This window comes from Drosophila serrata, unplaced genomic scaffold (genome assembly GCF_035046125.1).
Source record: "Drosophila serrata isolate PLE 108 unplaced genomic scaffold, ASM3504612v1 contig_272, whole genome shotgun sequence".
In the NCBI taxonomy this organism is placed as follows: Eukaryota; Metazoa; Arthropoda; class Insecta; order Diptera; family Drosophilidae; genus Drosophila; species Drosophila serrata.
In genome coordinates, this window is record NW_028257170.1 from 6,479,614 (window position 1) to 6,503,266 (window position 23,653).

Here is a 23,653-nt window from a genome sequence, read left to right on the forward strand (position 1 = left end):
ACTTTATAATTAACAGGCTTCAAGCGATAAAGATGTTTGCAAGATTTGATCCCAAGAAGTGTGGCATCATAAAGTAATATCGAAGCTTTTTCGAGGGGAGATTCAAATTATTTAAAGATAAATATTCAATATAACTTATTTTAATATCCCATTTATATAAAACTTGAATAACCTTAAAAGGCTGGGTTTGTCCTTGACAGTATCTTGACATATTTTTAAAATAAAGAAAAGTTTCAATATGTTTTATACATCCAAAAAGGAAACGTTTATGATAATATTATATTTATATTTTTACAAGGCTGTAAGACATTTATAAGCTTTACATTTTTCAATATAAACTGGTTAAAATAAGTTACAATAAAATTAAGTACATCCATTTGGCTTAGTTGCCACACAATTAGAGGTGGTCGGATCGAAATATGGCTTGGTACCGGAACAGGACAGGAATACTGTGGTCCAACCGGTAGTAGCACGTTGGCAATACAGGTAACTACGGCAGGTAGCATCCGCTGTGTAAGACGTGAAGAAATATGTGGCGGAACTAAGACTCGAATCGGCATTCGCTGCTGCAGTGCATCCGTCGGCTTGCACTGAAGTGCTAGGGGTGGTGGCCGGAGAGGATGTTGAGGTCGTGCTGCTCGGCTCGTATTCACTGTTGCTACAGGTAGACGTCAGTCCCACCTAAATGCGAAAAAATCAATTAATTTTGATCACTTGAATAAGGCGAGAGGACATACAAAATCAGCAGCACAAGAGGGCACACAGATGTTGTTAAAATTGGCCAATCCTGCCAAAATACAAATCTCGCCCTCATCGCAACTGAAGACACTGGAGCTTAAGATGACTCCACTGGAGGAGCACCGAGCAAACTGAGTCTGACTGACACAAGCGTACTTGTTGTTGGAAAGACACGCTTGACAACTTGCCGAGGTGCCACATACATCCACGACAGTGGAGCCATCCACCAGAGACTTGTCCACACAGACATCCACGGAATTAGAGCAAACGGTGCCGGTGGGACAATTCACAATATCTCCAAAGGCAGCATTTTCTGGGATTAAAAATACGTATTAAATTGTGAAACTTTGAGTCTACACTTGCTTCCTGGACTCACTCATGCAGTTTTGATACGAGGTCTGGTTGTGGCAGTAGACATCGTTGGACGTCTGGCACTCCTTGCAGATCTGGGCCTCAACAAAGGTTAGCAGGGAAGCCACTATGGCTAGGGTAGCAATAATCCTCTTCATGTTCCTTAAAAACTCCTTGCGATGATGTGGTCTAAACTAGAGTATAAACAGATATGATCTCTAGTTGCGATCTGCTGTCTTATATACCGGAGAGGTTTTCTCTGCAGAAATCATTTTCGTTGAAAACCTTCAGCTGTTTATGGTTATATTATTTGATAATATTCCTTATCAGGTTTTGGATTGTCTGTGTCTGTCAAAAATGTCTCATATAATTATAAACAAGTCGTTTGGTAGTATGAAAATATAAAACACTTGATGATTCCTTCAACTATGATTTAAACAAGATATGCCTCGTGTCTCTATATCTCAAGGCTTTCGAATGTTAATATCTAATTGTCGGTCTATGAAGGTAGAAAAATATGTGCTAAGAATTCCTATGAATCATATCCTTTGAGCTTTAAAAATCATGAGGTTGCATTATAGCTTTTGTATATATTGTACATTTTTATAATACCTATTATATACAAGCTATAAATATTTCCTTTTTTCCTGTTTATTCTTCCGTTTAAGCTCCAATTTGTTTAATATGCAAAACTTTATTTAAGAAATCAATATTTTAAATTGTTCTTAGTTAATATAGTTATTAAATACATGCAAGTAGCGGAAACAGAATGATATATATTTTAATTCAAATACTATTTAACAAAAGTAACTTGTATGTAACAATTATTGCCTTCATAAATCAAATCAATCATGTTAGCAATCTGTAGGCTTTGTTGCCACACAATTCTTGGTGGTGGAATCGAAGTATGGCTTGGGTGCGCTGCATGTAAAGAAAACTGTAGTCCATTCGGTATCATTAGGGCCTTTTTGGCAATACAGATAAGTGCTGCAGGTTTTATCTCCTGTGTTTCTAGTATAGAAAAATTTGGTTACAGCTGTGGTGGTTGCGCTTGTGGTGGATGTGGTTCCAGTGGTTGGGCTTTCGGTGGATGATGTGGAAGTTGGAGCAGCAGTGGTTCCTGACGCTGCTGCCTCGCATATATTCTGTCGATCAGCATCACTGGGCGTTGTGGGCGGAGCTGCTGTAGTTGTAGTTGTGGTGAAGTCATCATTAGTGCATGTGGGTTGCGCATCAAGCTGGTAATCAAATATAAAATGATATAAAAAATTAATATAGTTCCTTTAAACGGCAAAGATACCTACATAATTAAGAGCACAAGAGGGAACACAAACGGTTTCGTAGTCGTCAAGACCTTCTTGGTAGCAAACTTCATCTTCCTCGCAACTGTAGATCGCGGAGGTAATCAGGGTGGTGCCCTTGCATCTGGCAAATTGAGTACTGCTAACACAAGTGTACTTGGGACTTCCATCACAAGATCCACACGCGGAGTTGCTGCCACAAACATCAATGATGTCGGTTCCATCAGGATTCTCCACACAAACATCCAAATCATTGGTGCAAACGGTGCCCTCAGGACACTGTTCCACATCGCCAATGGGTTTTCCTTCTGTAAGTTAGTAATTTAAGTAGCCTTAATACTTAGAGATTACATAAGTCTCTCCTCTACTTACTCATGCAATTTTGATATGTGGTCTGATTATGACAGTATACATCATTATCCGTCTGGCACTCTTGGCATTTCTGGGCGGATACAAAGGCTAGGTTGCCACAAGCAACTATGAGGAATACTGTATGGATTAACTGCATCTTAGAGGCTGCAAACTAAAGTATTAACTAACTGCAATGTGCCGCTGCCTTCTTATATAGCTGAGTACTGTATCCAAAGCTTCATCCATAAACTGCATTTGAATGCATCAGGTGATCTAGTGCTCTTTATCAAATCTTGTTTCATCAGTCATAAATTTGCTATCGTAAGGAAATAGTGAACATACTGGAGAGTACTGGAGATATTAAATCTGTCCCTAAAATAAATAAAGAAAAGTTTCAAGGATTACAAATCTCTAAAAATTAATTTAAAATATTTGCTGGGGTTTAGAAATTAAAAATAAAACAAACATACTACATGTAAATGTAATAAAGACAACTGTTTATTTATGTGTCATACCCACATAAGGATATCTTTAGATGTTTAATGGTTTCTTTTTTATTTTAAATTTTTTATAAATATATATCAACTTTTAAAAGAAATTTCTTTATTACCCCCAGGTATCTGAGATATCCAGAAAGCTCTTCTGCATTTTTACGTAGAATCTTATCAGTGGATTATGGAATAATAATAAACATTTTGTTGAATGCTGTCAATAAACCAATAAATCCATAAAGAAAACCTTGAATGAATGAGAAAATAGATAGCCCATGATATTGACTGTTCGCTCGAGTCATTCTTTATGGTTTGTTGTCAACCCAAAAGTCAAAATAAGACACACATGCCAAGATTGCTTGCGATCACATTTATTAAGTTTCGTATTTGAATCAAATTTTTCTTAAATATTTTCTCACACAATTTTACATATTACACAATTCACGTTCTTTAATGTTTGTTGTTTTCTTGCTTGATTATCGTTTCGATATACGAGTAACACAAAATATCTCTTAAGCGAATTTAATAAATAACAGATATATGTACGCGTATGATCATTTGTTTCGTTATAAGCGAAGGTCAAATATGGTATATAATACGTTTCAAAAGTGACAAAGAGGTGAGAACTAAAAGTGTCTGCTTAAAGTTAAACGTACGTTCTGATAATAGAAATAATAATGCATCCTCATCGGTGAAACCTATCCGTATTTATACGTAAGTATCTATAGAAGAGCGCCATGGAGGATAACTCCTCGGATTGGGGATAGCTTCACCGATATCTGCAGCACGATTAAACACAATATTATGATATTGGATGGGTAATAATGATTATTACACTTGGTAAGTTGACGCGTGGGGCTGGTGGCTTCGGAACATCGCCTGGATCCTTGATGGTGATATTACACATTGAAATGTTGAACTTATGATTCGATATATAGTATGTAATGTGTATATATAATTTATATATGAAAAAATATATATATTTAAATACGTACGTGTATATATACGTATGTATATGCATGTATTATGTAGTTAAACTAATCTGTAACTAGGGCTCATTTGATGAATATGTTCTCAGTTTTGTATGTAAAGGTTTTCTTTCGATCCTCGGATCATAATGTGTGTATGTAAATATAGTTAAGCTTGATTTGTGTAAGTTTATTTTTATAATTTTATAATTTGCTCTATTCTCGTATATAAAATTTGACCAAATACATAAGATTTTCTTTACTTCCTTTCTTTCTTTTTTTTTGTTGTTGCTTTGTTTATATATAAAACGAACGAAACAATTCTCAACGATATTTGAAACATGGTTTCACCTAATGCTTAAATGCCTAACACAAAAAATAATAAACAAATTTTGAAATTTCCTCTCGCCTTAACACATGCTCTCCTCCCTAGCTCCTTCTTTTTTCAGCCTTCTCTTTTTAGCTGGTTAATAAAGTAAAATTGTTGCTTCTCGATGATGATATAGGTTCTCAGACATACATATACACTGTGAAAGTAAAACATAATTTCATTTACTTAATTTACTAATTACTCTAATCAACGCGGCGTTCTCCTCCTTCAGGCGATGATTATCCGACTTGTAGGCATCGAGTTGCTGTGTGAGTGTGTAAATTATCCGAGAATTAAAAAATAAATTAGTTAAATTTTACATAGAATATTGAAAGCGAATATATACGATTATGTGGGTGATTAGGGGGGCGGGCATGCTTAGTTAATTTATAATCTTTTATATTTTTATTATTTTCGGGGATGCCTCAGCAGCAACAACACAACAATGGAAACAACAACAAACAATTAGTAACTTCCTAGGGAGGGGGAAGAATAAAACGAAATAAAACTCATCTGGGACAGCCCTAATCTTGTATAACATGCACTTAAAACTCGAAACATGGTATGACTTTGGGAATTAGTCTCTGATTTGTGTCTCGTGTGCTGTGATAAACTAATTATATAGCCAATCCATCATATATATGTATATCAATAAATGCAGAATGGATCTCATGAATTTAGATGCGAATGCTCGTGTCCTGGAATTTCCACACCCACCCTTCGGGGAGTATGGCAACAATAAACTGCAATAAGTTGAATTAAGAACGACAATGGGCAAAAGTTTAAGTTTATTTCATAATACAACTTAAGTTCGATGGTCGTTGGTGTTGAGAGTCGAGTACAACACACAAAAAAGGATAAACCAAATTGCATAAAAAACGTGTAACAATATGTAACAACAAGAGGGTATAAATCCATATTTTTAATAGACATTATTTAAATAGTAGAGTATTAAGTAAGTATATTTTTTTAATGTATATGTACAATGGGAGTGCTTCAAGGTTTTATTTAATAATTTTACATCAATATTCTCCGATAATTCAGAAACAAAACTCTAAAATATCAAATTTCTTGCACAATTTGTAGTACATTTTGCTAGTATTATTATTTCTTTTTTATTAAAATCAAACAGAATAGATTTTCCAAAACTTTAGCATTTATTTCTGGGTTAACAAATTTGTATTCAACTTGGTACATTACTTTGAAACACTCCTTGGATACAGTTATAGCTATAGAATATATATTTTATTATATTCCTTTAGGTGATATATATGTGTATAAACAACAAAACAACAGCCAGCAGCTCATAATATTTTGGGGAGGCGCAGGTTTCAAGTCAGTGTCAGTGGTGGGCACATTTACCATTAAGTTTCCAGCATCACACCAACCAGACCACTTCTTCGCTCTCTTTGATGTTCGATTATATATAGCTGATCGATCCTTGGGATCCTGGGATTTTCTGATGCTGATGCTGTTTTCTTGTATCATATCTTTATTTTCTTTTGTGGTGGGGGTTTGATGATTAATCTCGTTGGTTTCGATGAGTTCTTTATTCTTTTTGATTTGAGTGTTTGGGCTTAGTTTTGATTTAAAGAGTAGTTGCCTTATTTGATATAAGTATTTGATAAATTCGCAAATCGTATAATTTAGGGTACCAAAATAACAAACAAAGATTGTACTATTTATAAAATTTCCTACTAGTGAAGTTTTTTGTTTATCAAAAGACGAGTATATTGCCTCCTAGGGAGTTGTAGTTATGTTTAATGACTTTATATATAAATTACCAATGATTTCAGCTCAATGTGAACTTAATTTATCTACGATACATTTAGTTATTGTTGTTACTCGCAAAAGAGTCTTGGTGTATATTTAATTATCGGAAGTGCCACAGCTTACAAATCACTTGCAAATTAGCTACAAAGTATTCAAGTATACTTTTGATAATCAATAAAAGTTGATTTCAAATCCACAGCAATTTTTGTGGCACTCCAATCTTCTTATATATCATTATTTAAATATATATTTTTAACAACGACATCAAGGTGTATTAAATATATAGCATATATAGAAACGATATTCGCGTCATTGTGCGCGTGAGCAAAGGGATAGGTGAGATTTTCAGATATTCTGGTTTTGGATATTCTTTGATTATTGGTTTTTGGGGTGCTGGGTGCTGGGTCAATCTAAATGCTTTCTGATCTGCGCCTATTTGGTCTTGGCCAGCTGACTCTGAGCCGAGGTGGTCAGCTTGGAGACGACCCGTGTGAGGGCCCGATTCTCGGCACGCAGACGGTCGTTCTCAGTCTTTAGCTTCTGCAACAGCTAAAAAATCACACAATAAAAAAAAATAAGGACGCAGCAAGTCATAACAAAACAGAAGAGCGGCGACGCAAGAAAATCAAAGTGGAAAAACACATATTTTTTGTAATATTTGAACGATTTGCGATAACGATAGTCGAGAGCCGATTGTTTCGACAGTTCAATTGTTTGTTCGATCGATGAGGCGCGTGGGAAGAGAGAGAGAGAAAAGAAAAACAAATTTGAGTGATCGTTTTGGAATGAGAGCGCTATGGTTTTTTAAATATTTTGTTTTATAAATCTGTAACAATTTAAGTGAGTATAACGATAAACGTATAAACACGCATGGGAACAGTGACGAAAAATCAAAAGGGTTGACAATTTGACAATGAGAAAGATATGTAGATAGAGCGAGATGATGATGGTGATGATGATGAAGATACGATCTGGTGATGACAGAGAAACATAATGGTCTGAAGAAATGTCTTTTTGAATGAGAACACTGTCTGAGGTGATGTCTGATGTCTGTCGTTGGCTTGTTTGTTATTCCTGTTGTGTGTTGTTGTTGTAGTTGTTGTTGAGGTTGTTGTTGAGGTTGTGCGAAATGAGAAAACCAAGAGGAGAGGCAAAACACACAAAACCAAGCATGAGAGGTGATGATCTGATGACAACAGTTGGATATTTGGGGCATAAATAAATAAAGGCAACAAGGAAGAAGAGAAAAATCAAACAAGCGATCGCTTCACTGTACAGCGGAGAAGGGAACAAAATATATAAATAATATATAGACTATATACACAGGGGGATGTCTTTTTGGCAAATCAATTTCAAATCAAATGAGGCTTCTGCAACACACACCAAAGACAGCTAGCTAGTCAACTAGGTGTTCTTCTATAATGTGTAAAAAGCGCAGCATCTGGCCAAAGAGGTAAAAGCAATATATATAAATATATAATAAATATGTAGATTCATTGCTCCAACTCAGTGCAAAGAAACGTGTTCGTTCAGAGGGTTTCGATTACAAAACAAAAATAATAGAACAGGAACAGATCAAATCGAATTAATAATTTTTCTTAAATCAAATCAAAAGCGGGTTAATAAATAAAACAAACTTAAAACGAGAGATTCAATTCAATTTCAAATGTAGTTTGCATGCATCCAAGGGGTTTCACAAAATCATAAAAGGACATATGGGGTAAAAACCAAACGAAAGCAATTCAATTTCGAGTCCTGCAAACAGCGGCGTCTTTGGCAACATTAAGGACACTTTGTAATTACCTTGAGCTCTTCTTCCAACTCGGAAAGCTTGCGTTCCATAGCTCTTCTTTCGCGTTTCTCAAGTTCAGATAGTGAATTTTTCGTTGTCTGCGAATATGTGAAATGAAACAAGATTTCGTTGTTTTTTTTTTGCATTTTGGATTTTGGATTTGTTTACAGTGTTTTTGTACTGTATTATTCAGTTGTTTTCTTGTTCAGTTGTGTTGTGTTGGTTTCAAGAGTTCGAATATAGTAATATATATATATGTATGTATATATAGAGAGCGAAAGAGAGCGCGAGCAGTAAGCTTCACATGAGAGGGAAAAAGAGGCAGCTAGAGTATAAAGTTATACATTTTAGTAGGCAGCCTTCTACTAAGTTTATTGTGTTTCGTGTTGTTGTTTGTTACTGCCGGGTTTTGTTTATTATAAATATAAATTTCCATGTTTTTTCTTAGTGGGCGTGAATGTGGGCGTGGGCGTGTTAGGGGCGTGTCTCTTGTACTTACGGCATTGGCGAATCTCTCGAGTGTGGCACGAGTTTGCACAACTTCATCGTCCTTCTGCTTGAGCATCTGCTTCAGCTTATCGTTCTCCAATCTGTTTGGTATAAAAAAATAAGGTATTTATCGTGTTTCAGGATATATTAAAGAGGCTATACTCACTTGGCCGCTTCCCAGAGGGCCTTGTAGTCAATGCCATCGCCGTTCTCTGCCTTGTCGCTCTTGGACTCACTTGTGGTGGCAGTGCTCGCCGTGCTGCCAAGTCTGGAGCGGGATGTTCGCTCGCTGCCACTCTATGAGGAGAGAAGAGATATTCATTTAAATCAAAGTTTCTTAGAAAATCAGAAATTATAAACCTAAACCTTATACCAACAACAACAACATGTGCAAAATAATATAAAAATAAATAAAATTAAGCTTAAAGAACACCTGCTTACTTCATATCCCTCACTCTTCTCCGATGAGGCACTTATCGACCTCTGTGCCGCGCTCTTTGATCGCGAACGATTCCTTGATTTGCGCTCCTGTTCCCTCAGGGAATTACTCCTTGTGGCCGCAATGGCTGCCACAGTTGCTCCTGCACTGGTCGAGGGTGTACTGCCACCATAGCCTCCTGCATTGAGACTGCTATTCGAGGCTGACAGGGATTTGGTCTTCAGCAGACGGGAACCCTTGAAGGAGTTGGAGGAGCTCAGACCCGGCGACTTGAAGCTAAGCGAGGCTGTGGTCACACCATTATCATAGATGCTCGAATAGGGACTGACATAGCGATCGCTTGCCGTGGAGTATGGTGAAGTGCCCGCCGAGGAATATGAACTGGGATTGTACCGAGAACTCTCGTAGCCACCACTGCCGCTGCCTGTTCCAGTCGAGGGAGCCGAGGTGGAGGAGGACGACGATGAGGAGACGGTGGACAGAGAGGAGGAGAGAGCAGAGGCTTTAGACTGGCCATAACTGTGAGCCGAGATATGCTTGCCCACCGACAGGTGGCTATAGTGGTGACCCGGTGAAGCGGTGGGCTGCAGCTGCAGATAGTAGCGGTTGCCATGGTGCATTTGCGTTTTAGTTGCTGCTGGCATTGCGGCATTGGAAGCTATAGAAGCTGTTGTGGATGATGGCATGGCATGGCATGAGGAGGCTGAGGTTGAAACTGAAGAGGCTGAGGCTGAGGCTGAGGCAGATGAGGTTAAGGCCATCGATGGCTGGGAATGTTGATTCAAATAGTGGTGGCTGGTGAACTGCTGCTGCTGCTGCTGCTGGTGATGATGATGGTGGTGATGATACTTGGTTGCCCCGTATTCATAGCGATTACCGTAGGCACTGCGTCCAGCACTGGCTCCTCCGCCGCCATACAAACTCTCCCGGGAGCTGTACACACTGGCATAGGGACTCTGGTAACTGGAGGAAACCCCGCCACCACTGCTAGGAAAGTAACCAGTGCTCAGCGGGCGACCGGAGGTGCTGCTGGATCCATTGTAGCTACTTCCATTATAGTTATAGGCACCCGAGGTAGTACTCGAGGGAGCCATCCGAGAACTGGAGGAAAGGGAACGCCGGCGACTGGCCAACGGTGCCTGGGTTCGTGATCTCGAGCGAAAGGACATCTCGCTCTGTTGGCTACAAGAAAAGGGTAGGTGAGGCCCCCCATTAGCTCTCTGGCAGTTCGTATATCAGTCGTCGATGCCAAAGTGCAATTACGTTTAAATATTCGAAAAGGCACACAAGACTTGCATACTCTTTCTTTCTGAGAAGGGATTTTCCATTTAACCAGAGGTTTGTCAGTAGATTTATATACTTGAAAATGTTGGGAAACCTGGGAATACCTTTGCGTTAAATTAATCTATATAAAAAAAGGAGCAATTATTAAGCCAAAATACACAAAGATAGGTAGTAGACATCTTAGAATCCTAATCAGGACTTCTTTTACAAACTGATCCTGAATTCATACTTGAGAATTATAAAAGCGAAACGCTTTAAATTTTACCAAGCCAGAGAGCTCATTTATCCTATTAAATATCTCTACCTAAAATCCCTTAATAACCCCTTTAAATCTACAAAACTCTTAAGTAAGACAGAGAGCTGTCTCTTTTGAAAGCCTCTTTGAACTTTAATTGAATTTCGGTTTCATCATGGTCTAAGTACATAAAAGGCACATCAATTAAACGAGACGAGATGAGACTCATTCCCTGGGGGATGATCTGCGCAATTGAAGGGCATTTCAACTTCGATTCTGATCGATTTGTGTTCCATTTATAGAAGCCAACAAAAGGCAATTACAATTAAAATCAAAGCGAACACACGAAATGTTCATGAATTTGGCATAAACAAAAATAAAGGGGAAAAAACAAACAAATCTTTGTGTGTGTGTATATATTCTATATACGAAACGGATCTTTCAATATGGAGAACGCGCAATATTGACATGTGGTTCGCCCTGTGCCTGTGCCGTGCAATCCGCCTGAGGGGAAAATGACGTCAAGGCATAAATTTTGACAATTTTTCCTTTTGCGCTTTTCCTACCCCCAACTGGCCAATGCTCTTGATCGAATTGAAAACACATACAAAGCCATGATATATGGTTCCGAAAACTATACCACAAGCAACCGGCCTGCCTGCTCTGCTATTTATTTGTTTTCACTAAGAGTTGATGCTCCTCATCCTCATCCTCATCCTCATCCTCATCCTCATCCTCCGCCCACGCGGATACAAACAACAAACATCATCTGCGGGGTGAAAAACGTTTTTCCTCTCAAGCAATTTTCCAATGCATATAATTTATGACGAAGCTGGCTTCTGTGTTTCCTACAAGAATTGTTTTATGTATCTGCTGCCGCCTTAAATAATATGTGCTTCTATCTATAGGACGACGCGACAAGAGCCCATGAATGAAGCGGCATTTTTATACTTCCAAAAGCTTAATGTTTGGCCTTTTGAAATATATTTTCTCCCACATTTATGCCTGGTTCTTATGGCTTCATTGCCGGGTAATTCAAACATTTAACTTGGCTAAATATCGCATTAAAAAATACGAATCTGTTGAATATATACTTTTTTGTGTTGTGTCATGGCGAGAAGATAAATGAACTGAATGGGTCGAAAAGGCATCCATAAAATGGATTAGGAAATGGAAATAAATTTTTGGGAAAATAATCTTATGATAAACTATTATTTGGAAATATATTTTAGGAATATTTTAAGAAAAGAATGGAAGATTATAAACTTCTCTCTTCAATTCTTCCACTTTCAAGTTTGCTTTTTAAACTTTAACATTTTAAATGTCGAGGCAATAACACAAACTCAATAAATTAAGCACGTTCACGAAATCAAATTAAAAACTTATCAAAATAGTTGACCATATATGCAGAAGCCACCTGAGGAGTTGAGAGAGGAGCATCACACCTTGAACTGTCCAAAAATTATGCGCAGTTTGTGCCGAAAATGGAAACACGTTGTGATTCCATCAACTTGTTTTTCGAAAACTCTGACTTGGAAAATCCCCTCTACTCCCCTGCTGTAGATCTTCAGCATCCCGGGGGTAAACTGATCTGATCTAGGCGTTTTTTTATTTATTTTTCCTTAACAACTCTTTGACACGTTCGACAGGTCTCTGTGGTTATTTTTTCCTCGTTGCACTTGACGTCGTATTGAATTCTAAGCTTTTAATTGGGATTTACATCAAAGTATAGATTGGATTTCTTTGGAGATTGACTTGGCTTAGCCGATGATCTCAAACTGAATTGATCTGATCTGAATTTTACAAAGATGATCCGCTGTGCTTGGGGCACAAAACTCAACTGTGCTGCTCGCTGGCGATTTGAAATGTTTTATTTGAAAGCGAACAAATGCGATCCGAAATAAACACACAAAAGAGCTAGAGCAGCGGATCCAAAGAGAGCGAAAAGCGAAATTAAGAGAGGAAAAGCCGGAAAATATAACAACACAAATAATCGGGAATATTATTATAAACTAAGATATGAAAACAACAAGAAAGAAATAACAAGAGAGTGCTGCAGCAGCAGCAAAGGGAACGTTAGCCGAATTTTCACTTGAAATTGCGCACACAGAATTTAACGCTGTGCGAGTTTTCACCTGGCTGATGGGGGCCCCCTGGTCTAAATTTAGTAAATCGCACACGTATTTGGCCCAATGTCCGAGACGCAAAACTGTTAACTATGCTGGGGTCATCAGAACAAACATTGGGAGAGCATGATGGCGAAAAAGAGAGCACATGCCGCAGCAAACTGGGCCAAAAGGCGAAGCAGTCATTGACACAAGAATGCAGTGAAAAAGGAGAGCTAACGAGTGTCCCGACCACAGGGTACCCGGTTTTCTGTAGGATAAATATATTGCCTATCTTAAGGGGACTGCATTAAGGGGATTTTATTAGTTGAATTGAATTCTTATTTGTTTAAGGGTAATAGATTTGCAGAAAAGCATGTCGGAGATGCCGAAGCCAAAGCCAAATCGATAAATAATATATTATTAAATGTAATATTAATTTTGACATATAAAAAGGATTTATCAACGTAAAGGACATCTATATATATTTAAAATTTGAGTTAAAAGACTACATTTTGCGAATAGGAAACTATAATCATAATCTCTACACGACCCTATTAATGGATATTGTATCAAACTGATACCCTAATCAATACACCCTTTCCCTGACATAGTACTAGGTACTAGGAAAAAAGAGAGGAAGACCCAGCATAGGAAAAACTATTTTAGTTCAGTCTAAATTTAAAGCAAAGTGTACGCGACAGGAGAATCCAATTTGGGGAGTTGCTGCTGCTTGTTGCTGTTGCTGCTTGTTGCTGCTGCTGCTGCTGCTTGTTGCTGTTGCTTCTGCTGTTGCTGCTGCAACTTCCTCTGCCCCTTCATAACTGGGCCAGAGACGGCCAAGCAGCTAAGCAGCCTCTTTGGCACTTTCGATGAATGCATTTTTGCCTGGCTAAAAATACCCCATGACGATCCTTTTGGCCGCAGGGAGAGAATGAGGAAGCGAATGCCATATGCAAACTGTTGTAAATTTAGCCAAAAACTAAGTTCAACGTACGTGTGCCGTTGCCTGCTGCCTTTCGTAATATGTTTTATTTGGTTCTTTAGATTGCCTTCTAGTTGTGGGTCGTGCCTCGGTAATTGACCAATTTGTTGTAGAAACACAAGCTGTCTGGCGATTGTGAAAGTGATTTCCTCGGATGCAAACACTAAGAAAATTACGACTGCTCTGAGGCGAAAACACTTGACATCGTCAATCAGAGATGGTGACACATAGTCAGCAATTACAGATGGGCTGCTGCCATCGTTAAATGGATGGGTTTTTGGGGTAAAGTGGTCAAAAGTGCATATTACTTAGGGGTTCCTTGAAAAGTAACAACCAGATGCTTTTAAACTATGTATTCTCCATTAAGATATAAAGATATATAAGAAAGAACTTATACTATTCACTCGTCACAGAAACGTATACATTTTCTGCACAATTTCATTCAAGTAATTGAGCAATTAAATTTATATTCCTATATATATTACTGTATGAAATACGCTGCAAATATTACAAAGAACCATAAAACGAAGAAAGCTCTTCAGCTTTAAAGACTATTAACAAGAGGAATATAATTTTCCAGCTATATCTTGCAACTATACAATTAATAATCAAATAAAGGAAGCAACCAAAGGTCATTCCCTATATAATTTTGTTCTTAACAACTTGAAGCTTAAAATATTTCCCTCTTCCCTTACCCTAACCAAATCATTTAAAACCCATCAAACAATAGTTTCTTAAATAATAAAATACACATTAGTTAATGCCATAAGCAGACTACGATGACTTGTTCTCGGTTTGCTTCTGCAATTATCCAATGTGCAAAACAATTAATAATTTGTTTAAGAAACAAGCAGAACCCGAGCAATACGCTCGTTAATGACGAGATGCACTCAGAAATTGTGTCAGTTTTTAATAATAGGCGACACCGGCAGTCTGACACTTGTGCAGATAAATTGTTAACAGGTTCTATCGGTGGAGCGGTGGACTCGTGATTTCTTTGGACGCAAATTGGTTGCGCACTAATAGTTCTGACCTCGGCCATGAAAGGATTTGTGCAGTTGCCTTGCACTTACACTTAAAATCCCACACACAATGCCACGTGCTCAGTGTTTCGGCGCAAATAGCAAAATCATAATTTCAAATTATTTTTTTTTAGGTCACTTTGCTAATTGGACCGGACGGACGATGATGTGGACGAAATTGGGTTGTGGGGTTGGAAGAGGCCCAGCTACTTTGAAGGACGCATCGGAGCGTTTCTAAAAATTGTGACAAGGTGCGACGATGTTGGCCAAAAAATCAAAAGGAGAGCATGAGCATCCCAGGTGTACAGCACGGAAATAAGCAATTGCGCTGGTTGCCATAAATTCTAATTACTTGGCAAAGGTGTGAAAAATATTCAATTGTTGCTATTAGCTAATGTTTTTGTTGTTGTTGTTGGTAGTTAACATATGGAAAGCCACAGATTCTGAGAAAAGACTCACCTCCTTCTCCTTCTCCTCGTTGTCGTTGTTGGATTCGGTCTGACGCTCGGGGTCCAGTTCCTGCAGCGAAGCAAAACATAGAGAGATTTCATTATATATATTTAGCATTTCTCTTAATCTTTTGACTAATTAGTGTTTTGTGTGAAGAATAATTGGCATGCCGCATTCGGTCGGGCCAAGGCTCATTTGTTCTGACAAACGGGGCATAAATGATGTATCTCTGCTTAGTGAGGATGAGCGATTTAAGTACTTACATCCATATCGATGTGCACCACACCCGTGGATCTGCGTTTCGGTTTGCGTCGCCTCTGGATGACGGTCTGTGTGCGATTATCGTTCTCCTTGTCATTATCTGTGGGTGGAAAGGGGTGTAAAATAATGGTTTTAGTTAACTGAGAGGGGCTATATCTTAAGATTTCTAGAAGGCTGTACTTGGATCCCTCCAAGGAAGGAAAAACCTGATATGATACATAGACAAAAATATCGGACACACTTTAAAATACAAATTAATATCGTACTTTATCGTAAATCCACATTTTAATAAACAAATCAAATAGAATTGAACGATAAATCTTTTACCGAATATTTTGATTGAACATACAAAAGAGAATATCGGTTTAATGCATGAAATATGAAATTATTTAAATATAATCTATATATATAGGATCGTTATATTAATAGTTTCCGATATCCCTAATCAATTCCAAACAATATCTTCTATAAGTTCTGTAACTCATCCTTCATTTAACGCGTGAAGTATTGATTATCTATCGACTTTAAAATTAAATATTGATGTGATATCGTTAAATCAATATTTTCTTCTATCCTTATTAATTTCCAAGCACTTTTTACAAAATATTGGTTTACAAATCGACTTTTGTATCAATTAGCGTTACAGTATCCATTACAAATTTGTTCAGCTATTCCTAATCCTTTCTAGACTTTCTTATAGCATCTCCTCCTTGATCCTTACCCTTATCGTCATGGTTCGACGTAGCATTGCTCGCCGTGGTTGTTGCATGATTGGCACTGGTTGCAGACACTGAATTGGAGGTTGTGTTAGTATTAGTTGCCGCTGCTGCCGTTGACGTGGCATTCGTTTCATATTTGCGAGGCGAGGGCGTGACATAGGCGCTGCTGTTGTTTGTTGTGCTCTCGCTGGGCGCGGATACAGGACGACCCACAGAGTTGAGCGACTGATTGGAAGCATTTACTAATAAAAGAGAGAAACAATTGTTAATAATTGACCACTACTATAAAATTAATGCAATAACTTACATGCATTGGGTCCGCTGCTAATGCGACGCTGCACACCAGTTGTGGTGGACAGATTGGCGGCTGCCATCACCGCTGGAGCACTGGGTATAATTGTGCTGTTGTTGGGCGGATATGTACCACCGCTGGTAATGTCCTCCAGCTTAAACTGCAGGAAATAAATATTTATTAATTAATTGAACCAAACTATAAATGCATTATTAAAATTTCAAAATATATGTATATAAAGTTATGTTTTTGAAATGTTTCTCTATATAATTGTCGCTCTTTTGTTGTTTTTTGTTTGTTTGGCTTGTGTGTGCAATGTGTTTCATTTGTTTACAAGAAGCTATGTCGTCATGTCTGGAAGAATCATTCGAATGCAGCGGGAGTTAGTTTATACTAAACATTTAGTGGTAATTAACAAGTATGAGAGACATCCAGTTAGGAGACCGCAACCCAATTACCTAAGCTAAGCCATTTCCCTGGATTTCCTTGAACCATTTGAAAGTAAATATATATTAAAATGTAAATATTTAACGAAAATATAAAGCTATTTTATAACTTGCATGCAAAATATATAAATTATAGATTAATTAATTTAGATATTAGCAGTATGTAAGAACAGTAAATGGTTAAGAAAACATGAACATCAGTCAGGTTAATAAAAAATACACCTTTTTGCATTATGTATGTACATATTTATACATCAATGTTCGTATCACAGCAGAATATGAAAGATAATTTGTTCGAATAATTACACATGAAGATAAATAATTTATGTGGCTCTACAAAATAATACATACATTACACTATAAGATCAGGATATTTACTGCCTAGTTAGCGAGAATATCCAAGCATAAATAACGAGCAAATTGAGACGTGAAAATAAAATACAACTAAATGAAAAGAAGACTTAAAAATAATAATGCTCTGGCGATAATAAAAACTAGAATATATAAACTAAATAAACAAGCAGTCCACACATGTAATATTCTAGTTTATTACCCTTGCTATAAGCAACAATGATGACTTTTAGTAGATCAAATTGATGGGATTTTGCAATCATTAAATAGTACATTTTCGAGGAAATGATATTTAAATAAAGATTTAACAGATGATGTGTTAATCCGGTATGTATAGAGAGGAAATTGCAACCTTAAAAAGAATCACAAAGTCAACTATTACCAACCTCTGCTTTAAATAAGGCCACTAATAACAAATGTGGTTAATATAATGAACTACAACGGTTTCCAATTAAGCTAAAGCAAGGGTATTTTTTGCGACTTTAAAGAACCAAAAGGTATCCATTAATTATATTCACACACTAATAAAAATAAATCCATGCTACACTCGGAGTTTAACAAAAAGATATTGATAGATTTATGGCACACACGAGTTGAGTTTGGCAACCGATCGAAACAAACAGTCTGTCATATAGTTGGGATTAGGCTACCATCGGATTCGATTAGGGAACTGTGTTGTTGGGTAGTGTGGTGGCATACCTTGGAGCCGGCATCGAATTTCAGGCGCCAAGACGGACGTCGCTCTGCTGCCGACGAGGACGACGACGAAGGAGCAGCACCACCGCCAGCACCACCTCCCGCGCTGCCGTCCACAGTACGTCGGGCATATAGACTTAGTAGGGAGTCGCGGGCATTAAAGTCCGGATGTGTGGACACAGGCGAGGCAGTATCGGACTTTGTCTCCGAGTCCTGGCTTCCGGTTAGACTCCGCTTGTCCCGCAAGCGCACAGGACTCTCGAGGGCAGCGGGTGTGGTGGCCGTCGATGATGATTTAATGGCCGGAGATGTTGGAATCAATGGCAGATCCGTGGGCCTTATATGCGGCTCCTCTTCTGCCTTCTCTTCGGTGCCATCAGTGTTCTTGGTGTCATCAGTCTTTTGTTTGGTGTTCTCCACAGCACTCTCCTCCGAGCTGACGGGTAGCTTGTGCCTCTTGGAAACTATCGTGTAGCTGGCACTGACCACTGACTGATCCGTTGCCTCCGTTTCACTACTGGCATCGCCATCGCCCATCGAGAGGGATCTTCGTGCCGGAGCGGATAAGGTGAAGCTGGCTGTGGTGTCGCTAGCAGTTGAGGGTGGAGGATGGGTGGTGGTCACCAGTTCCTCAATTTCCGTCTCATCGGTGGCCGTCGTTGTGGTGGGAATTAATGCTGGCGGTGGTGTGGTGGGCGGTGGCGGTGGTTGCGTCTCCTCCCGCTGATCACTGCTGGATGGTGCGGCGCTTGTTTCGTTCTGTTAATAATATTAGTTTGGAACAAAAATAAAAAAACAGTTGTCCTAAGGGGGGCGATGGACGCGCGAGTGTGTTGCTCTCAACCAAAAATCAAAGGGGTCTCGCTTTTCATTTATTAAATATCAATTGCATACGAAAACGATAACGATACTTAGGTGGTGACCCCGGATTCAATTACGCATGCAAATGGGACATGCAAAATGATAAAAATCATCAACATATTCCATAGACATAGATCTTTATATATATAGAGCCTAGTAAGTAGAAATATAACTTAAAAACTTTAACATAAATACAAGTTGGAATGGTAATTACGCTATGTGGTTCACTGGTCTGCTGATGCTGCTTGATACTGAAGCCGATGATTGGAAATCATAAGCACAAGGCTACGCTATAACAAAGTACTGAACATTGATGAGGCGGTTCGGGCGTTTGGGTCAAGGGGCGTGGCAGGAGCGGAGCGGTGGCGCATACGCAGGAACTTGAACTCAACTTGATTGCTGGTTAAGTGTGATATTGCGATCGATCACGAACGAATAATCAAATGGAAAAAGAACGGGGTAGCAACGTACGCTAAATGGAAGCACTGATTGATCGATGAGACTCTGATTGAAATGATGACAGCAGCTTAGATCTGCTTTTTTGTTGGGAATGCAAAAGATTTGAAGTATGTGCTTGCATGGTTATATCCCTTAGGTTAGCTAAGGGTGTTCTACAACCCGTTGAAGCTACTAAAGATATATAACCATTAGATCTACAACAACACTTTAGTTGCAAAACTAATAAATATTACTTGGTTACTTTTGTATAAACATTTTTGACATACTTTTTGTTAAATCTTGTAGTTAAATTATGAATATATTGTTGTTGTTGAAACATATACGTTGTTGTTGAATATTATATATATTGTTGTTGATAATTAAAAGATTATTTTATACGTATTGTTCAATATTTTGTTGTGGATCTTTAAAAGTGGATTTAAAGTATGTTCTATTTTTAAATTTTCTATGTTGTTGTTGAACACTTTATGTCGTTGTTGAATATTCCAAGTATTAATTGTATATTTTGTGTTGTTGTTAAAAACATACTTTTTAGATCCATTTTCAAACCTTTTGCACTCTTTCTTTCTACTTATGATGTTCTATAAACTACTACTAATATTTTTTAGTAAACTATTTTTCACTCACACGCACAAACGATTAATGGAATAAACAAATTATTATTTTTGCGAATGAAAGTGCGTGTGGATGACACATAAAACATAAACAAAGAGAGAGAGAGTAATATCCAACGAAAAAGGAGGGACGGACACCATAACCATAAGCATTTGTTTCGGTTTTTTGATCTGGTGTGTATTTTTCTCAACATTTTGAATGGTTTGTGAACTGCATGTGGACATCGTGGGTATGTGATGTGCCGTAATCTGGTGAAGGACTACGGGCATGATCTACCAAATGGACTAATGTATGATTCTATGGAGAGAAGAACATAGAGAGAGAGCCTCCTCGAGTGTGGGATGTTTGCTTTGGACTTTTGTTGTGATTGTGAATAATGATTCGATATCTGGCAACTGGACTACTTACGCTGCTGTTGCTAATCGTGTTCGTGGTGGTGGTGTTGACATTGTTGTTATTATTGTTGTTGGCCATGCCTAGGTTCTTCTTCTTGACCAGCTCCTCGGCACTCTTGATCTCATCGAGAGTAACGCCCTGGGTTGATCGGCGGGTTTCCCTCACGCGCTTGGCATGCGCCTTTCGCTGTGTTTCACTCTCCTCATCTCGCACCGGCGGCACAAAGGATCTACAAATGGTTTACATAAACATAAGTTTCATTAGAAAAGTTTTAAATTGATTAAAAGAACTCAAAACAAGGGTTATTCAATTAGGAGAACACATTTTCGAGCAGTAAATAGAGCTGTATCGAGCCTTAAACGCTTAAATTAGGAAACATATTTGTAGAATTCAAATCTTTTTTAAGAATTCCCCAAGTTTGGTCATCATGCTACACAAATCAAGGGGATTATTAAAGTTAGCAGCTGCTGGCTAGCGAGAGTTAGCTTTCTGATTAACGATTAAATCAACAGTTTAATCTCTATATTTTACTTGAAGAAGTTCTTGATAATATTGCCCGTGGACTGTTTGGGCGGTGGCTTGGAGCTCTCCCCATCGCTGGCGGCACTGGCCGTGGACGAGCTTCCATTGTTGCTCGGGGTCGGATTCTTCACAGTAACTTGGCTAATACCGATCGACAAAGGTTTTGTAAAATATTTCCAACGGGTTATCTAGATATAGAAAAATAGACTCACCTGCGTATTGGTGGGATCGGTGCAGTTGTCGATGGTGAACTGAGCGCCGTCGTGTTTGCTGTGGCTGCTGTACTTGTGGGCGTGGCAACAGTTGATTTCCTGCGATGCAAAGTAATATAATAAAATTAAATAGTATTAATTAAATGTACACAAATCAAAAGAGAATACAGCCAAAAGAAGGTAGACAGACGACATTGGTGCGTGACCTAGGAAAATATGTTAAACGATTGGTTGGTGCAATGAGTTTGGTTTCTGGAGGTGTAGACGAGAAGAAGCTAAGCAAAAGCATAGTTAAGAGTTTAGAGTTAGAACAAATTAGGTTTTAGGGTTAACAGCTATGAGTATGCGTGGCCCATTAAACTAGATCAGATTTTCTTTATGATTTCTTAACTTTCATTTAATACATATATATTTAGTACATGGAAAACGTTTAGGGTTTTTTAAATACAATATTTGTCTTACAAAACTGTTTTTGCCTAATATTGGTGAAGACAAATTTAATATTTTTATGATGGAAAAACAAACACAAATTGGAAAAAGACTTTTCAATAATCTTTAAAAGATACCCTTAAAAATTATACTATCCAATCTGATCTAGTTCATCGTTTTTTTTTCTTTTTGGGCATGTGTGTATGCAAAACAAACCTGTAATACATTGAGTTATCTTTGAGGGAGGCCGATCTTTGAACGCTATATAACTGATTTGTTGTTGCCGATGCTGCTGCTGTTGCTGGCTGTTGTTGTGGTGTTGTGCTTGTGTTGTTGGTGTTGGTGTTTGAGTGAGTGTTGTTGAATGTACTAGCTGTTGTTGATGTGCTTGTTGTTGTCGATGTATTTGTTCTTGTTGTTGTGCCAGCATATCCCAACAGCAGAGCGCTTTTGTTGTTGTTATTATTGTTGCTATTATTATTGTTATTGCTACTTAGATGATTATTGTTATTGGAATTATTATTAGCAGCAGCGGCATTAGGATTCGCATTCGCCGGCAGAATGGGACAGGAATTGGCCTTTATGCGGGCCCGCAGCTCATTGTACTTTTGATAGAATCTGATGGATATATTCGGGCGATTTATCGGTCGTTGGACGGTCGTGCAGGCGATTTCAGGTTGGGCGTTTTAGGCGATTGGTTTAGCGAGCGGGCAGGTTAGATTTTGGATAAGCGTTTTGATGAGTTTGTTGTTGTTGTTGTTTTTTTTTTTTCAATGGTGCGTTGGTGATACAATTTTTTGATATATTTTAAACGGGAGTGGAAAAAATAAAGCAAAAACAAAAAATTTTAAAATCAATACAATACGTTGTTTTTTTGTTAATGGTTTTACTTTTGCAGTTAACCGCTTCACCTTGCCAAATGCTCAGAAATTCAGGCAAAACAAAGCTCATTGTGGCTCGCAGAGAATGCCATGAATCATGGAGCTTTCCCAGATCAAGATACCCCATCACACGGGTATATTTAAACAGTTACCCGTACAATTTGTTTTTATTTTGGTTTTGTTATCAATAAATTGCGTCAAAAGCTAAATGGTTAAATAAATGTGTGTATATATGATGACTGATAAGCGAATGCAATCGGGGGCACAAGGGGAAAAGCAAACTGCAAAAGCAAACCAATAAATCAAGACCTTTCGGTGCAATTTGTGGGTCAAATCATTTGGCAGATTAATGATTATATAAATATATATGTTTATAAATGTACATATATATTTTATATATATGTGGGTTAATCTTTGATGCGCTGGTGTGTGATTGTGTTGGTGTTGGTGTGCGGCACGCATTTCTGTCAATATTGTTGATACTTGTTTCGATTTCAACTCACTTTTGATCATTCTCGAAGCTTTGCGTGCGTCGCAAAATGACATCGTTGGCGGTCTCCGAGCTATTGCTGCTAAGCTCTCTATCAGGAACTTCTGCAGAATGATATGAATCGATTAGAATTATCAAAATATAAATATCACTATTTGTGGAAAGTGCCTTTCAAAGCTTTTTGATACTTATTACACATGAATTTTCTTTTTATACCAGGGTATTATAATTTCAATCAAAAGTTTTCAACGCAGAAGTCATCTCCGACCATATAAAGTAAATATATTCTTAGCATCAACAGTAAGACGGTAAGTTAATATGAACAGTAAGTTTCTATGAGAAGTAAGTAACTATGATCAGTAAGTAACTCTGAACAGTAAGTATATATAACTAGTAACTATGTATGTATAATCAGTTACTATCTTCGAACACTAATGACTTGCAACTTTTGTAACAACACATTTCTGAGACTTGGCTGGAAGAAGTCACTTCGTTCCCGGGATGTTAGAACAAGTTGGGAATCATAAGCACCATGTGTGAGATTTCTTTTGAAATAAAGAACAAGCTATTTGAATGAAACTATGGAGTTATTATTCTATATAATTTTACTATTTTATAAGTCGGAGCATGGTGAATCGGTGGACTATATATATATGTATATATATACGCAAATATATAGCTGACACAGGAACGATCGGACGATATATAGAACTATGGTCAGTAACTAATTATGATCAGTATGTAGCTATGACCAGTAAGTAACTATGAGCAGTAAGTATCTCTGAACAGTAAGTATCTATGAGCAGTAAGTAACTCTGAACAGTAAGTATCTATAGCTAGTAAGTATGTATAATCAGTTACTAACTTCGAACACTAATA

The 23,653-nt window shown here is 37.9% G+C and overlaps 3 protein-coding genes across 52 annotated transcripts in view; all 3 read right to left on the reverse strand.

Moving 5' to 3' along the window:
- Positions 1-237: 237 nt before the first annotated feature.
- Positions 238-2,138, reverse strand: LOC110190770 (uncharacterized). The gene is made up of 3 exons (XM_020961401.2): positions 1,115-2,138; positions 738-1,051; positions 238-681 (listed from the first exon to the last, which is right to left on the reverse strand). The coding sequence occupies exons 1-3, from the start codon at positions 1,245-1,247 to the stop codon at positions 364-366; spliced, it is 765 nt and encodes a 254-aa protein (XP_020817060.2). The 5' UTR covers positions 1,248-2,138; the 3' UTR covers positions 238-363.
- Positions 1,764-2,931, reverse strand: LOC110190660 (uncharacterized). The gene is made up of 3 exons (XM_020961261.2): positions 2,763-2,931; positions 2,394-2,698; positions 1,764-2,327 (listed from the first exon to the last, which is right to left on the reverse strand). Exons 1-3 carry the CDS (start codon positions 2,896-2,898, stop codon positions 1,944-1,946), a joined length of 825 nt encoding a protein of 274 aa, XP_020816920.2. The 5' UTR covers positions 2,899-2,931; the 3' UTR covers positions 1,764-1,943.
- Positions 2,932-3,587: 656 nt separating this feature from the next.
- Positions 3,588-23,653, reverse strand: part of Mbs (Myosin binding subunit) — a 34,125-nt gene continuing 14,059 nt past the window's right edge. For 4 of the 50 annotated variants that reach the window (XM_086833158.1, XM_086833159.1, XM_086833157.1 and 1 more), the window contains exons 7-18: positions 22,788-22,878; positions 20,975-21,073; positions 20,253-20,469; positions 17,913-18,668; positions 16,432-16,576; positions 16,127-16,366; positions 15,408-15,505; positions 15,154-15,213; positions 8,791-8,921; positions 8,635-8,725; positions 8,147-8,233; positions 5,324-6,892 (exon numbers count right to left, since the gene is read on the reverse strand). In XM_086833158.1, the coding sequence (XP_086689284.1) occupies positions 6,776-6,892; positions 8,147-8,233; positions 8,635-8,725; positions 8,791-8,921; positions 15,154-15,213; positions 15,408-15,505; positions 16,127-16,366; positions 16,432-16,576; positions 17,913-18,668; positions 20,253-20,469; positions 20,975-21,073; positions 22,788-22,878 (2,132 nt within the window). In that variant the 3' untranslated portion in view covers positions 5,324-6,775. Of the gene's footprint in view, positions 4,836-5,323; positions 6,893-8,146; positions 8,234-8,634; positions 8,726-8,790; positions 8,922-9,065; positions 10,246-12,302; positions 12,464-15,153; positions 15,214-15,407; positions 15,506-16,126; positions 16,367-16,431; positions 16,577-17,912; positions 18,669-20,252; positions 20,470-20,771; positions 20,904-20,974; positions 21,074-21,619; positions 22,022-22,787; positions 22,879-23,653 lie in introns of those variants that run through there. The other 46 variants (XM_086833153.1, XM_086833152.1, XM_086833154.1 and 43 more) reach the window with 28 other exon arrangements.

Coding starts and splice junctions, on each gene's coding strand:
- LOC110190770 (XM_020961401.2), bottom strand. CDS start 1,247: ATGAAGAGGATTATTGCTACCCTAGCCATAGTGGCTTCCCTGCTAACC. Junction 1,052..1,114: donor CTCGTATCAAAACTGCATGA/GTGAGTCCAGGA, acceptor TTTTAATCCCAG/AAAATGCTGCCTTTGGAGAT. Junction 682..737: donor CCTCTTGTGCTGCTGATTTT/GTATGTCCTCTC, acceptor TTTCGCATTTAG/GTGGGACTGACGTCTACCTG.
- LOC110190660 (XM_020961261.2), bottom strand. CDS start 2,898: ATGCAGTTAATCCATACAGTATTCCTCATAGTTGCTTGTGGCAACCTA. Junction 2,699..2,762: donor CACATATCAAAATTGCATGA/GTAAGTAGAGGA, acceptor ACTAACTTACAG/AAGGAAAACCCATTGGCGAT. Junction 2,328..2,393: donor CCTCTTGTGCTCTTAATTAT/GTAGGTATCTTT, acceptor TTTGATTACCAG/CTTGATGCGCAACCCACATG.